This window comes from Penaeus chinensis, chromosome 33, assembly GCF_019202785.1.
Source record: "Penaeus chinensis breed Huanghai No. 1 chromosome 33, ASM1920278v2, whole genome shotgun sequence".
Lineage (NCBI taxonomy): Eukaryota > Metazoa > Arthropoda > Malacostraca > Decapoda > Penaeidae > Penaeus > Penaeus chinensis.
The window spans coordinates 1,577,060-1,595,458 of NC_061851.1; the positions used below are offsets into that span (position 1 = coordinate 1,577,060).

Consider the following 18,399-nt stretch of genomic DNA (forward strand, 5'->3'; position numbering starts at 1 on the left):
ACTGCCTCTATGGACTCTTCAGTCCTTTTCTGTTGTGTGAAGGATCAGTGGTATATTCCTCAGTTAAAATCACATCTCTTCCAATGACAGCAAACAACAAAAAATGAAAAATCAAAACAAAACAATAATGCAAATGTCATTCATCTTGACATTATCTTACATTTTGCACATTTTCAGGCATGTTCAAATCTTTGGGTAGGAATAAAGTGCTTAAAGAGTGAATCTAGCACACTATGTTTGTGTTTGTGTTTAAGCATTTGAGTGTGTGTGTGTGTGTAATAACCCAATGTCGACGGGCATGACGTGTACATACGTGCTATGCCCACTGTGAGTTACTTGTTTGATTGTTTTTACATAGATGGCTACACTTGTACTAAATCAGCAATGAGCCAATTACGACTACTGCCTGTCTCGGCCGTTTACCCTTTTCTTTGATTTACGAAAATATTTTACGTTATCTTATTTTGCTGTTATTAATGTTTTTAACATCATAGTAATTATAATGTTTATAATAAATATAACACCATTGATATTCATAGCACTAGTAAAAAATAAGTTTTTCCCGCCAATTTAAATCACGTAAGGTCACAAGGTCTACTAATTGACTCCTTTGTGGCTAAGCACTAGCAGAGCCATCTATGTGTAGAGACATTTCACAAAAATATAGAAAATGAGCACAGCATTTTCTCCATTCTTTATTAATTTTCCCAGCAACATTGGGTTAAGCAGGATGCACAAAGCTAATGCTACTGTCAGTAATTTCTGTTCTGTCACTATTACTGATGACTGATGAATATTACTAAAATCTTGTAATGAGGAATTTCCAAAACATATGAAACCATCCATCAGTATGTGAGACTGCGAGTCCCATACTATCATTCTCATCAGAATTACTACAGTATCTGAAGCACCAACTTCTAAATGGCAACAATTTCACAATAAAGTAAGAAACAGTAAAATGTGGAAAATTATTTCATCATATGGAATATGTAACAGTTTACTTGTTTAAAAAGTCTTCCATGTCTGCTGCTTTAATTTCCTTTAACAGGTTTGTGTATGTATGTGTATGTATGTGTATGTATGTGTGTGTATGTGTGTGTATAAGCATATATGTATGTATCTACGTATGTACGCATATATGTATATGTGCATATGTCCTCTGTAAGACGTTAAACTCTATCCGGCCATACTAAGCTCTTAAAAACTTCCTGTGTGTGTGTGTGTGTGTGTGTTGTGTGTGTGTGTGTTGTGTGTGTGTGTGGTGTGTGTGTGTGTGTGTTGTGTGTGTGTGTGGTGTGTGTGTGTGTGTACATACATACATACATACATACATACATACATACATACATACATACATACATACATACATACATACATACATACATACATACATACATACATACATACATACATACATACATACATACATACATACATACATACATACATACATACATACATACATACATACATACATACATACATACATACATACATACATACATACATACATACATACATACATACATACATACATACATACATACATACATACATACATACATACATACATACATACATACATACATACATACATACATACATACATACATACATACATACATACATACATACATACATACATACATACATACATACATACATACATACATACATACATACATACATACATACATACATACATACATACATACATACATACATACATACATACATACATACATACATACATACATACATACATACATACATACATACATACATACATACATACATACATACATACATACATACATACATACATACATACATACATACATACATACATACATACATACATACATACATACATACATACATACATACATACATACATACATACATACATACATACATACATACATACATACATACATACATACATACATACATACATACATACATACATACATACATACATACATACATACATACATACATACATACATACATACATACATACATACATACATACATACATACATACATACATACATACATACATACATACATACATACATACATACATACATACATACATACATACATACATACATACATACATACATACATACATACATACATACATACATACATACATACATACATACATACATACATACATACATACATACATACATACATACATACATACATACATACATACATACATACATACATACATACATACATACATACATACATACATACATACATACATACATACATACATACATACATACATACATACATACATACATACATACATACATACATACATACATACATACATACATACATACATACATACATACATACATACATACATACATACATACATACATACATACATACATACATACATACATACATACATACATACATACATACATACATACATACATACATACATACATACATACATACATACATACATACATACATACATACATACATACATACATACATACATACATACATACATACATACATACATACATACATACATACATACATACATACATACATACATACATACATACATACATACATACATACATACATACATACATACATACATACATACATACATACATACATACATACATACATACATACATACATACATACATACATACATACATACATACATACATACATACATACATACATACATACATACATACATACATACATACATACATACATACATACATACATACATACATACATACATACATACATACATACATACATACATACATACATACATACATACATACATACATACATACATACATACATACATACATACATACATACATACATACATACATACATACATACATACATACATACATACATACATACATACATACATACATACATACATACATACATACATACATACATACATACATACATACATACATACATACATACATACATACATACATACATACATACATACATACATACATACATACATACATACATACATACATACATACATACATACATACATACATACATACATACATACATACATACATACATACATACATACATACATACATACATACATACATACATACATACATACATACATACATACATACATACATACATACATACATACATACATACATACATACATACATACATACATACATACATACATACATACATACATACATACATACATACATACATACATACATACATACATACATACATACATACATACATACATACATACATACATACATACATACATACATACATACATACATACATACATACATACATACATACATACATACATACATACATACATACATACATACATACATACATACATCTTCTTGCCCCTTTGTTTCCTCCTTATTCAGAAGAAATAGATCTTAGGATAGATAAAAAGGATGACTCTCTTTCTTCAAATAGAAAGGTTATTGATAATAGTAATCACTTTCCACCGAGAGGTAATTCTTCAAGACCTCATTGCTCTAAGTCTGGAACTACCTCTGACCGTGAAAGTGAGGATGGAGTAACTAAGCCAAAAGACTTGGATTATCCAGAAACTCTAGCAGAAATTCTGATTGTAATATTATTTTCAATGATCTCCCTTTTGACTGGTCTGAGATACCGGACTTTTAGGAAGTACAAGAAAGAGATTCAGAGTTGATTCCATTTACCAAAGTTATAAGAGAGAATGGAGTTCTGAACTGGGTAGCTGATATTATTGTTAAATGTTTTTCCTTACCAAGAAGTCAAGAGTTAGCTTTTCAACTTACTAACTTCACTAAAGCTCAGAAAAAAGAAATGACCAACTCTTTTTCAGATTTAAACATAATGATGAACTGTTATAAAATAAAATTCCTCTTTGTAGGTCTGACTGCAGAAATTCTAGGACATTATTAGTGTCAGGAAAAATTGCTTCATATGTACCTTGTTGTGAGAATTCACTGACTAGTGGAAGGAGAGAGTATCTCTGCCTGCTAGTGCCTCTTCCTAGTATAATGAAATTTATTAATCTGAAATTAGCTATTAAGAATGAAGATGAGAACAAACAGAAATTCTAAAATTTTCTATCTGAACTGAGAGCTTCTAACAAGAAGCATTCTCAAGAACTTAAAAATCCTTTTGCGGTTCTTTCTATTAAAGATGGTACATCCAATGGCTCTATTTGGTGTTAACCCAAAGACTACAGGAAAATTTTGTGTTCACTTCAGTATGGTTTTGTGGAATGTTTTTGTACATGTATGACTATGCAAGTGCTTAGCAACAAAGGAGTCACTTAACCCTTTGCGACGGGTGACGTCTCTAGACGTTATAACAAACCGCTCGAAATGTGGTGTGCGGCTGTATGCTATGGCAGCATGCCAAAGCGCTACGAGGCGGTGATTCGTCTTGATGTACCAAACTCTCGCGCTGCCATTGATCGCCAGAGCGTAGAGTTTGTTTTTTAGGTTTCTTCACCCGTCACCAAGGGGTTAATAGGGACCTGATTTCACCTTTCTTTGAGGTTGAAGGAAAAATGTTTTTTTAACTAAAGCTGTCACTCTTAATGCTGTTTATTTTAACTATAAACACTATAATTATCATAGTATTTATTGACACTACTAACAACAATATTTGAGAGCAGTAAATATTTTTGAAAATCAAGGAATCCAGTTGCCTCACAGAAATCAAATCACCAAAAATCCAGGCATTAGGCTTACGTGAGTAGCTATCGGGTGGTTGCTTGTAGGCTGGGCGTGTGCAGCAACAAGGCTCTATGCCTTCTATTTACTAAGTTATTTACTCTTTTTATGCATAAGTGTGTTTAGCTTTTTGGCCATTTTCCAATATCCATATCTGCCATTTGATTTGCTTTATCCAGATGGTAATAGTTTTTTTTTTCTTTGCACAGAATCAAATCATCTCTCAAGGTAGTCAATCACTCAGCACAAGAAAAATAAAGCTATGTAAAACTATGTTATTTGTGTCATTTTAATTTTTTTTTCTACATAATATTCAGTTTTCTGTAATACGACCTTTGTCATAGCTCAAGGCACCAGGAATACGATGCTGAGCATGGAAATAGAACCACCGCTCTTCCAGTCACTGCTCATGGACATTACATTCTACACTCATACATCGATGAAAAATGCAAAATCGCCAAATGAATAAAATAAACTTCCCAATAGGTTTGTGAGCTTGTGGCAAGTCTTTTCTATCACACCGGTCTTCAGCTGATACGCTCACGATGGCAGGTTTGCTTCATCTGGCCTACAGCCAGATTTTCCCATGATGGCATGTTCACATCACCTGCCCCTTAACCCGGATTTTTTTCGCGATGTGAGGGTCACGTCACACGGATCCAAGGGATTACTTGGCTCATTGGTGACCTAGTGCTTATGGAGCCATCTATTTGTAAAAACAATTAACAAAATAGACTCACACAGGGCATGGCAAGTGTGTACATGCCATCCCTGCTGGCTTCGGGTTAATTTTCAAGAATTTAAAAAAAAATTGCAGATAGTTGTGAAGCCATTTCAGAAGAGGCAAGCTCTCTGTCTCAACAGTATATAATAAAATGTTTGACTAGCTTTAGGGTTAAACAAGAAGATTTAGCATCTATGGCTGTTCTCTTGGTGGAGTCTCTATTAGAGAGACTATTAGTGGGTGGGTGCTTGATGCTCAGGGTGATGTGAAGCACTGGTGTGGTCGTCTTGGTGTTAAGGGCCTGCATGCCTTCTCCATTACAGCTGCCACCACTGGCTAGCCTAGTGCAAAAAAGGGAGCATCTCTGCATGAGCCTCTCCTACCCATTCATAACCTGTTCATCATCAAGACCTCTGCAGTGTCTCTTTGTAGCTACCCATGGAAAGTGGGCACCTTGCAGGCCCAGTGGGGGGATCTCAGAGCAGCAGGAGGCCTTAGAAGTATTGAGTCATGGCCACAAGAATGTGGACAAGCCCTGGTTCCATACCAAATCCTGCCTCTCAACCCCCTAGGGTAAAGGGGCTCACTGGCAACAAACTATAAAATTGGAAATACTGGGGAGGGGTACTGCACCTCTCACCCAGGAAGTGAGGCAGGGTGTGGTCCTGTTGAGAGGGCAACTGCTGGGGTGTATGATGGGAAAGGGAGTTATTTGCCCTGCCTGCACCCTGGCAGGCACCAGTCCAGTGTGAGGCTGTGGGGCAAAGCCCAAGGGAACCCCACGGCCAGATGTTGGGCCTCACAACCTACTACCCCCTTTTATATGGGGCAACACTGGCAGGGGTGGCAAAGGTGATGTCCACACGAAGAGACTGCCTGAGCATTGTGGTAGCATGATCTTCAGGTGTCAATCTTCATTTATCTCTTGTTCAGATAAGTAATTTTGTTCTTATTGCCTCTTCCAGTTGATGGGTAACTAGGTTTTTTTTTTCCCATTCTGTATCTACTTCTGTATCTGTATCAAGGCAGCATTCTACATCTCCACAGCATTAGTCATGAATTAAGAGGTTTGAAAATATAAGTGGGGGTGTAGGTTCCCTCCCATCCAGAAGTTTGCAGATGCATTATCTCTATTGTTTTGTAACACATGTAGGGGTCTGCCCTTTACCTAGGAACTTTTTCTTTTGCAGGAAGTACATTTTATATGCCAACTTGAATGGCATGAAGCATTCTACACCTCCTTCCACAACACTAGTTCTATACAATAGCCTGGCACACAATTCTAGGAGTATGGAGTGTAGAGTATATGCTACAATAAAAGTTTGTAATGTCTTTCATAGGATATATGATATAACTAAGATTAGCCTCCAAAAATAAACGTATAGTGAAAAAACGTTGAAATCCTTTTCCATAACCAAACCACCCACCCAAGTGCTGAAACTTCTCAAGATAAGATGACCAGACTGGCTCCACTGAGTATCCAGGCAGGAAACAAAAGCGGCTGTCTGTGTTTCCCAAAAGGATAGCCATAAAAAGAATTCTTGACCCATTGACACTGGGTTAAGAAATTATCAAAAGCATATATATTCATAATGGGAAAAGGAAAAGAAAAAAAAGGAAAAAAGAAAAAGGAAAAAGGAAAAAGAAAAAGAAAAAGAAAAAGAAAAAGAAAAAGAAAAAGAAAAAGAAAAAGAAAAAGAAAAAGAAAAAGAAAAAGAAAAAGAAAAAGAAAAAGAAAAAGAAAAAGAAAAAGAAAGAGAAAGAGAAAGAGAAAGAGAAAAAAGAAAAAGAAAAGAAAAAGTTTTCTTTTGAAAACCTTTCACTTCTTACACATTCAACAATAATATTGGTACATTCCTATCATTCTGAAAACAGCATACAGCCCACTTAATTCTGCCCTCGCCTATCAAACCTGGTTACTATTAGCACTAGTTAACTTTTTGCCACCTACGCTAGATGATTTTCATGTATTTTTTCTTATTTTTCATTAATATAAACCTTGCATGTAGCTTGAATTTCTTAATTTTTCATAAGGACCCTTTGAAGTGACCAGTGACTATATGATCACCTTTGAGTCATACTGCAAAGACCAATTCATTTTCACTATATTATTTGTACCACTGGTGTACATGTTTTTATGCATTCAACAGTCTGTTCTAGACACCTAACAACCAATTACTTATTCATATGCTAATGGCACAGAAAAGCTTTTCTTCTTTTTGTATTATGGGAATATCATCGCCAAGTGTATGGAATGTATTAAAAAGAAGAGAAATTATGCACTAATGAATGATTGCACATGAAACACCTTACCAAATATACAAATATCTGATTATCATTTCTGTGCATTTTTTTTACCATCATGGACAAATTATGGGAATGATAGCCAGGACTGGGAATATTTGAATGAAAAAAGAAGCACCATGACACTTAATTGAAACACGGACGTTCATACCTTCATGAGTTTCCTTTGAACTTATTTCTAGGAGATCTGGAGAAGTTCTTGCTTGCGGTTCATCATCTAACAGGGCCTTGTGTTGTTTGTCTGATGATGTGGTGGGGGACGTTGGCACTCTCGGCAGGCTTCCTTTGGTGGCTGCTTTTGATGGCTGCTGCTTCTGGTGTCTTGACTGTTTGTCTGGGGTTCTTCTCCATACTGGCAGTCTGGAAATGTAAGTAAAGTAATTAGGCTTGCAGGATCATTAATGGCAAACTATATATCAAAAATATTCTATTTGAGGTTTCATTATGAAGTAGGGTGATTCTGGCAATCATTGTAATATCAAAACTGGCTTACTCATTGCACTGATCAATTTCAAAGACAAATCTTACATGAATGCCAAAAAAGCTTCTGAAGGACGTACAAAGCTAATAATCCAACAAAAAGAAGTTCAATGATTCTATTGCTAATACTAAATTTTACTCTTGTGTTGTTTGCTTTGCTTAAAGATTCCTCTGCAATAGAACAGGATCTTCCTCCATCTTCCTGCATAAACAAGTATAATTTCTTCTAGCTCAAGCTTTTGATTTTATACAGTGAAAGAAGACATATGAACAGCAAACAAACAATTTGAGAAATTACCTGTTTGCTGAATTTCTTGAGGGTGTCAGATAAGGGAAACGACGGTCCATTAAACGTGTTAATAGAGACACTTGAAGCCTCTGAGCCGCATTGTAAATTGCAGTCATTTCACTCCGCGATCCCCTGACGTCTAAACGTCCACTGTATATAAACCTGTGTGGAAAAAAAGTATGTTCAATCATAAGGGTACCACAACACTATTCAAAAGATTAATATATAAAGTGGGAAAAAAGCAAAATTAATTTACACAAGCATCTTACCTTATGACAGGTTCTACACTGGCATAGTTCAGTTCAGGCGGCATGGCAAATTCTTCACCTCTTTCAACAGTGTGAGGTTCAGATACAAGAGTAGTGCAAGCTGACACTATAGTGCGATGTACCTGAAAAGGAAGGTGACATATTATATATAATGAAGCAGCATTATGTGATAAACATATGATAACAATGTATTTAAGATATCACACCAAAAGGGTATATTTAGAATGTTCTGACATGATTGCACTATGGAAATCTTATTTTACTAAAATATGTTTTACTTCTTGGGAAAAAGCCATTTCAAATATTAATACCAATTTTAAGAAAACTTTTTCCCTTAAATATTTACCCTAAAGTTAATTTTTTTTTTGTTTAATATACTTCAATATATTATTTTTTCATTAAATAATATGAAAGTAATTATCTATATACACGATGCCTGATTTTCCCTACTCTTAAAATTTCTAACTCAAGTTAGCATGGAAATACAGAATTTCTAGATATCTTTAATCTATCCTTGACCTTTCCACATTCTAGACCTTCTCATAACTGTGCTAATGCAACACTTGGATATTCTCTATATAGCATCTAAAGGCACAAACACACTTGTTGTATATCCACATATTATTGTGTATCACCCAGTGATATGATATGGTGCAACAGGCTTTATGTATCCACTTGTTGCATTGCATGTTTCATATTGTTAAGTGGTACAACACTGTCACTAAGTTTCTTTCAGACTGCAGTAATGAGTTCATATGTGCAGTTAGCTGAGAATCTGTATATCTTATCATTATAATATAGTCAGCAAAAGGGGGAAAAAGTCTAGGAATTTGAGGGCTACAAAACTCTATACAAGTAGGGAGGTGTACAGTGGATCAATGGGACAATGCCACGCTCCCTATCTACACAAGTTTATATGAGTTGTGTATCATTCTTTTGACGGGACAGCATACGACTGAAAAATGATGAATCAAGCCCAATGTGTATCTCTGACTCAGATATTGACACACAAGGGTGCAATGAATATGCAACAAGTGTGTGCATACCTTCAAAAATATTGCAAAATAGTCTATAGCATTCTACTACTGAAAAACTAAAAAGGAATAGTGTCACACATTACCTTGAGTACCTCTCCTGTCAAAAATTTCAGAGTGAGATCACATTCTTGCTCCTGATCGAAAAGAACTTCCAGTCTTTGTAGCAAATAGGCTCCCCAGTTGTCAACACGCAGAGAACTTGTTGTCACTTGACCTTGGCCCCCGGTTGGAACTTGAATATTCTCTCTTTTCTTCTGTTTGGTAGCACTAGTGGTATTATTATTTTGAAGAGTAGGAGAGTTCTCTTTCTCTTTCAAGGGATCTGATGCACTTTCTTCTAAATCAACTAATGGAATAGTAGAGTCTTTATGAAGCTCTTGTTCAACAACACCCCTTCCTTCTCTTGGAGTTTTTCTCTCCTGTTCAAGGAAATCCAGGTTCAATTTTGAAGTAGTACTAAGAGAATCTACACCCTTTTCTACTTTTAGATTTCTGTTATGACCACAGAAATCAGATCTATCTTGTGAATCATGATTGAAGGAAGCTGAAGACATTGGAGATATTACAGCAGAACATGACTGATTATTCTTGCCTGACCTATCGAAGTCTAGATTTAGAGGCATATCATCATTTCCATCTTGATTTGAAAAGGATAGCTGTGGGTGAGTTACAACTGTGGCAGCATTAGCCTCAGTGGATGAAGTATTTGCTTCTAAGTTTGGCATAACTTGAAAACCAGTATTCAAATTCTGAGCTGATGTATGGACAACCCTAGATCCAAGAGAGACAGGAATGTTTGATGATATTGTTGCCAATACATTAACATTTCCCACAGTTATTCCTTGATGCTCTGTATTGGGCTGGGTTCCACTATAAGGTAATGAATTTGGTGAATTTCCACTTTCTATTTTCTTTTCTCCCACTTTCCCATTTTCACTAGTAGTGTTAAAGTTTGAGTTAAGGCAACCTATGTTTCCAAATTCTGTATGTTTTGCCATTACCTGTGTTGTCAAATTCCCATTGCTGATAACCCCCTCATTTATACTTGCATCATTTCCTTCTTCATTGCTCTCTCTTCCTTGTTTTTGAGTATTTCTACCTTCATTATGTAAACTAGACACTACACTTAATCTCTCTTCTAATTCAGTATCAACAGCCTTTTCAACAGCAGTACCAATATCCTTTATATTCTCATCGATGACCAGATCAGCATTTGAATATCGGTTCCTGAGACTTCTTGTCCTTGATCGTTCTTTTTTGGTATTTCTATTTTTCATTCCCGATGAGTAAGTTTTCTTAACATAACTAGCAAGATTCTGGTCATTATCACAGCTTGCAGTAATCAAGCATGACTGGAGACTCCCAACTTTATCACAACGGAAGGCATTACCAGGCGGATCACAATGAACCTCTGAACTTGTGTCTGTACTTGTTGTTGCATTCACAGCTGTATTAGTTAATTTTGTACTGGAACTTTTATGTCTGGTTCCCTCCTTTGATTTCTTTCTCCTCTTTGTTCCAGTGGCTGAAGCTTCTGAAGCAAATCCTTCCTCTTCCTCTTCAATGAATTCTGTCCTTTCATGCCTACGTTTCTTTGAACTTTTACTCTTGGACTCCATGTTGCCTTAGTCTGGAAAAGTATAGTCAGCTTGAAATATCTTAAAACAGAACTTCTCAATATCACATAACAAAAATGAAAAGAGAGAAAAAAAATGCAATCTAGATAATTTGTATTTTTATTTTAAATCTTCTCATTGGGAAGTATGTAACATAAATTTCTATATGCAGATAAAAATGACTTCTTTTAAATGCATTAGCATAAAAGAAAATTTAAACAAGGCAACTCTAAATAATCTTTCATAAGGTATTTTCACTTAGCTACTATTTACATACGTATGAGTCATATATACAGGCAATATTTTTAAGAATATAACATTAAGCAAGCACTAGCCCTTCTCAATAATGTTTGTCCTGTCACTATCAAAACTGAATTTTATGGAAGAAAGATTACGATCATTAATGATAATTTTCCATTTCAAGGGCTAAAAAGAGAAAAAAGAAAAGAAAAGAAAAAAATTAAAGACACAAAGAAAGAAACAAAGAAAAGAGAAGATTTTTATATCAATAGAGAACTGCATAACACATACAGAAAACATGCAATTGATTCTCTATATTTCAAGAGTGGCAATTTTGCACTTTGCTGGGAGTGAGGCTACAGAGGAAGATTTGGGTGTAAGTAGTGGCATTTGCAGTTGTTTGCGATGTGTTTCAGGGCCTCAACCCATTGTCTTTTCCAAAGGAACAGTCAAATCAGCATGTTACTTTACCGAGATCTGTTTCACACCCTGCCCTAATCTGTGGCAATATAGTGCATTACCAAATGTACTTAATTATGGTATTTACTCTTGATTTTGATAGTGTAGCATCCTTCAGCTGAGAAGGCATTAGAAAATGTAAAGTGTAATGAAGTATATATTTATATATCTTTATATATATTCATATATATATATATATATATATATATATATATATATATATTACAAGATATTTGCAAAAAAACAATGGGTCAAGGCCCTGAAATGCATAGGTGCTAATTTGGTAAGATATTTGTCAAACAAGTTAGAGAGCATGATGGGAATAATGTGAAAAATGAGACTGAGAAATTAAGCAGTTTACAGCCATCAAAGTGCCACAAAACATTATTAGCCCATTCACACCAGACAGTACCTATTCCTGCTGTAGTGTACTGGAGCCATATGCTGAGTATGAATCTATGCAGCTGAGTCTGTTCTTTGTTGTGCACTTTGTTGTGGAGGAGTAGGCTATCAAATATTTCACTCAAGGAGCTGAGTACGGACAGTGCCCTGTGTGTGGGGAAAAACTGTCATCACTACGTGACCTTATCCAGCACTGGGTGAAAGACATAATGCAGCTGTCAAGATACCTAGCCTGCATGTTTGCATTTCTTACAACAGTTATCATGCCTCGGGGTACTATTTGAGGGTCCTGGTGGAAATTATACAAGGGCACTTGGGGTGGTCTAAGCTGGGGATAATTAACTCAATGCTGCTGGGAAAATGCTGTGCTCATTTATTATTTTTTTGTGAAATGTCTCTGCACATAGAGTCATGTATGTGTAAAAACAATTAATAAAGTAAACCTATACATGCCATGCCCACTTTATGTTAATAGTTCTTGTATGAGCTCCAAAGAACCAGAAGAAGCAGAATTATATCTAGAATGTAAATAATGAAATGATGTTAGTAAGCACAACACCAACTTTACTGAACTACAATGCCAACTTTAATTTTTTGTGGATGATGTCCTCTTTACATAATAGTGAAATAGCAAAACTAATACATTGAAAAAAAAGAGAAATCTCATAAAAACAACTGAATATTGATGAACAGAGAGAAAGAAAACAACAACAAAGAAAAAAAAGGCCTAGTAATCCTTAACGAACTACAATGGAAGTAGGAGAAAAGAAAGGTCTCTCCAACTAGGAAAATAAACAGAATTTCCTATTGTAAGAATCATAAACCACCTTTGTTCTGATGACACTCAGTCACCCACCTTGATAAAAATAGCTGCCTCTGAACATGGTTTTCATCATATTACTCTAGAGGTACTTCGTACATCTTTGTTTGTCATGGTCTATGCTGCATTTTAGTACCTATGCTGTGTACCTGAAAGAGAGAGAGAGAAAAAATATATATATAAAAAAATAACAATATCATTAGTTACTTTTCCATTAACTAGTCATGGTTATTTTAATTAAAACTAAAACCATCTTGAAACACAAATAAAATCAAGCATGACATCTCTGATAAAAATACTTCCTGTACATCTAAAAACTAGCTTATATTAACCGTTATGAGAAAATTCTAATGATAATGAAATCAAGATATTTCCCATGTAAAACTTATATCTAAGAAGAGCTCCCAAAGGTTCTAAATCCCTGGTAGCTAGACCTATTTGGACAATTATGATATAATTTCTGATAGACCACCAAACTGTGTTATTGGTGGATGAGCAGTTATTTGAGGCCTGAAACTGGTTTGTTGATCTTAGAACCTGTATGATATTTGATGATGATAACATTATTAGTAATGATGATGATGATGATGATGATGATGATGATGATGATGATGATAACCATCATAATAATAATAACAGCCATGATGTTAACAGTTATAATTATAATAATAATAATAATAATAATAATAATAATAATAATAATAATAACAACAGCAATAATATGTAATATATGTCATATATGTCCTGTGCTACTTTCTGTAATTTTGCAGCAGAAAGTATTTGCAATTCTTTCTCTGATTTGTTAACACTGGAATTTCACTTACTTTGACCCAAACGGACAATGTAAATTAGCACTATGATATATGACTATGTGTTAGCTATCAACACCAACATTACATCCAAGTTATTGAAAAACAGAAATAAAAGTACTCTTATCAATAGTAGTGATATTGGAGAGATATACTGCTGTACTTACAAAAGGAATGATCAAAGACCAGATAACAATAATAATAAAAAACAATAACAACAATAATAATAACACCAATGGTATTGATAATAATAATAATGATAAAAACAATAATAATAACTATAATAATAATAAAAATAATGATAATAACATATATAATAATGATAATGACAATAATAATAATAATAACGATGATGATGATGATGATGATGATGATGATGATGATGATGATGATGATGATGATGATGATGATGATGATGATGATGATAACAATGATAATGAATAATGATAATCATTATTCTTTCCACTAAGAAAAAAAGCTGCTGTTAAAAATGAAAACAAAAATACAAGTCACAGCACTCAAAAGGTAAAAGACACTCTAATGGCAATTTTACTCCATTCTGCAATAAAATGAATTCTGTGTAATTTTTCCTCTAAGCATTTATAATTCAAAAACAAAAGTAGATAGAGCAAGTTTAGTGAATGGTTGGGGAGCCACTACTCGTCTCTGTGGTAAAAATCTGTGATGGTTTAATTCTCTTCAGACGTTTTTTTGTTTTGATAAATTTTTCTTAAATCTTTAGGACTCACAGATCTTACAGACTAATTACAAAGACTTTAACTTTGGTGAAATGTACTGTTTCCATGATGTTTATCCATCATATTTGCCAAAAATAGCAAAGTCAAGGAAGACAGTCAACTAATCAATAATTGGATAATATTTCAGCTAACAGGACAGGGTATTTGCAGAAGCTTGGTGGTCAGTCCACCTAATGGCTCTCCCTCTGATGTAAACATTAGCTCTCCACCGTTTCAGAGTGGCTCTACTTTGGCTCTGCCATGGTGGACAGGTGACAGCGGTCTGAAAATGAGCCTTTTTACAGTCAATTATCTAATTCTGACTCTTCATTTATTTTCCAAAAATAATGTCGTAATATGAATAATCTTATGCCCTATGCCGGGTGGGTAGGGGTGATGGGAAGAAATTCAGTATGCAATCAATAATGAAAATGCTGCTGAACTTCAAATGGTACCATATGGCACAGAAAACTACATGATTTTTAACAAAGTAGCGTACATTCTATATTTTCAGCTGAATTCTCTGCTTAATTTAATAGATGGAGAGGACTTAAACCAACCGCCCCGGATTTATGTTTTGCCTCCTGTATCTTTTTGTGAATTTTGTTACATAGAGATGGCTACACGTGTCTCAGCCACCAATGAGTCTATCAGTAGACCCTATCGTTAGTGATCCTGATTTCCCCATTCCTTGAACTGGTGGGAAACTGTTTTTCTTTTTAATACAATTTATATCGATACTGTTATCATTGTTACTGATGTTATCATTATTAAATTGTTATCAAAATCTTGCTAACATTTAAGGCAATGAAATAATGCAAATGACCCTTTCCTAACATTGAGGAAAAGGGTAAACAAGTGAGATGGGTAGACTAATAACTGACTCCTTTGTGACTGAGCACTTGTAGACCCATCTATGTGTAAATACAATATATAAACTTGTATTACAGTGGGCATGACATGTATTCTTGCCATATGGAGCAATTAGGTTAAATGGGAAAATAGGTTAATGTTCAAAGGCTGCCTTTGCTTCCCTCTGTGGTCATACAGCTGAAGCCAATAAAGCTCTCTGCCACATACATTCCACCAAGACAGAACTTGTACATTTTCATGATGATACATCAACAAAAAGGGAACCAATTGAGCTCTATTTTGCTTGAATATTTCTGGTGGTGGTTTGCTGTCCCTTGCCTGTCACTGAAGGTGTAAAGGCTGTGATCACAAACCTGATAACATCACTATCAAGATTAACTTGAGATGGAAAGCCTTTCATCATAGATTACAGCAAGTTTGGAAGTAGACTTGAGTGGAATACCCAATATAATTGTGAGAGGCAGAAAAAAAATATGAATTTAGCAACTCCTTACAATGAGACATCTCTTTTGCCACGAGAGAGGTAGCTATATACCTATGTGGTATGTACATATACGACATGATTAATATCCGCTTAAAAGCCCCCAGAAGTAGGGCAGTATACATCTTTGCCTTATATGTAAAACAAACAAATCTATACACTACACTCCTAAATTGCATAACCCTTAACTTAAATTATTTAAAATAGTAGAGCCAGGATATGCACTGTCGAATGTAGCTTTGTTTTGTGAATTATTTTTTTGCACTTGATGGACCACACAAGTGCTCGGCCAGAAATATGTCAATTCCTTTGATTTTTTTTATGTTATGAATATCATCATAATTATCATTATTTTATTAAAGATACTTCCAGCAATAAAGAAAGAGTATTTTTCTAAAATTCAAGGACAGGGTGAACAGGCAAGATCGGTAGGACTAATAACTGACTACTTGGTGACTAAGCTTTTGTTGAACCATCTACATGTAAAGTAGACTTGAATAGAACATTAGGCATATGTCATTCGGAGAGAAGTTTCCATTTGTTCTCTCGAAATTAAAATGTTGGGACGTTTGGCTGTTCGTACAATGAAATTAACATGTGTAAAGAAAATTTATATACCAAACTTATGTTTCAGAGCTACATGTAGTAAAAATAGCGAGCTAATGGAAACATCCAAATATCTAACACGTGTAAAACTGCTTCATCCCTTACTATTAGAAATCTTTGACTTACATGCTGCAGAGGGAAAATGACTGCCGTTATTTGTGATATGTCCATATGTTTTATTCAATTGCTGCTTTTTTTCTCCTTTCTTTTGGTTTGCTTCCAACACCTGATATATTTCTTCACTTTTAGAGACTGCGAAAACGAGAATGAAATGAGAAACGATGAAATACGCACTGGCATATATTTCCACCAGATCCACGAAAAATTCACAATCAGAGATACACGGCGTCGAACAAAATAACAATTGCGGCTATATTCTTTACAAATTCACTGGGCACAAATCTGGTATGTGTGAAATGGACTTCTTGGTATGACCCAGATGGTCCCTCTAAATGTTATCTTATTATAATCGTTATAGTAATCACACAGCACAAAATGTTGTCACATTCACTTCATAATAACGTTTCCTTCCTGTAACAACCAGTCGATTGTAAGTCACAGGTACCCTAGGGTTGTTGAATAATTCGGATTTAGCGTTACTCTCACAGCTGCACTGAGCACTACAAGTTCGCCGAAACATCCTCAGGGAATCCCCCGTACATGACACACCAGAATGCCACGAGTGTCACTTCTTGAAACATTCACTTTCATCGCCGAGGTTATTTCATGCGAGGGAGGTTTACCCACGACACTCACTCGCCTCCCTCGCCTCGGCCAGCGGGAGTGGAACCGTCACTCTGGTGCACTCCCGCTGCATCGCGAAGGCCTCCCCTTCCCCCGGCGGATACTCACGGCACCGAAATAGGCCTCCGACGCCTCGGACAGGAGGTAAAAGGAGGCGAGTGAGGCCGCCCTCGGACGTAAACAAAGCCCCTCCGGCCACGCGCTGCGCCCGCATGCGCTCTCGGCCGCGGGAGGGGGGGCGCCCGGCCGCTTCCCTCCTGGTCGGTCGTCGCTGTTATCGGTCGCTCTTATCGGTCGTCGTTCTTATTGGTCGTCGCTCTTATAGGTCGTTGCTCTTATCGGTCGCTCTTATCGGTCGTCGTTCTTATTGGTCGCTCTTATTGGTCGCTCTTATCGGTCGTCGTTCTTATTGGTCGCTCTTATTGGTCGCTCTTATCGGTCGCTCTTATCGGTCGTCGTTCTTATTGGTCGCTCTTATTGGTCGCTCTTATCGGTCGTCGCTCTTATCGGTCGTCGCTCTTATCGGTCGTCGCTCTTATCGGTCGTCGCTCATATCGGTCTGCGCTCCTATCGGTCGTCGTTCTTATCGGTCGTCGCTCATATCGGTCTGCGCTCTTATCGGTCGCTCTTATCGGTCGTCGCTCTTATCGGTCGCTCTTATCGGTCGTCGTTCTTATTGGTCGTCGCTCTTATCGGTCGTCGCTCTTATCGGTCGTTCTTATCAGTCGTCGCTCTTATCGGTCGTC

At 35.6% G+C, this 18,399-nt stretch overlaps 1 protein-coding gene across 3 annotated transcripts in view; it reads right to left on the bottom strand.

The window, feature by feature from the left end:
* The window catches only part of LOC125043329, a 28,913-nt gene extending 11,021 nt beyond the window's left edge, over window positions 1–17,892 (bottom strand). Inside the window, exons 1-8 of one of the 3 annotated variants that reach the window (XM_047639410.1) lie at window positions 17,762–17,874; window positions 17,036–17,161; window positions 13,440–13,552; window positions 12,594–12,730; window positions 9,950–11,496; window positions 8,830–8,951; window positions 8,570–8,722; window positions 7,943–8,151 (exon numbers count right to left, since the gene is read on the bottom strand). In XM_047639410.1, the coding sequence (XP_047495366.1) occupies window positions 7,943–8,151; window positions 8,570–8,722; window positions 8,830–8,951; window positions 9,950–11,485 (2,020 nt within the window). In that variant the 5' untranslated portion in view covers window positions 11,486–11,496; window positions 12,594–12,730; window positions 13,440–13,552; window positions 17,036–17,161; window positions 17,762–17,874. Of the gene's footprint in view, window positions 1–7,942; window positions 8,152–8,569; window positions 8,723–8,829; window positions 8,952–9,949; window positions 11,497–12,593; window positions 12,731–13,439; window positions 13,553–17,035; window positions 17,162–17,761 lie in introns of all 3 variants that reach the window. The other 2 variants (XM_047639409.1, XM_047639411.1) reach the window with 2 other exon arrangements.
* Between the last annotated feature and the right edge of the window lie 507 nt (window positions 17,893–18,399).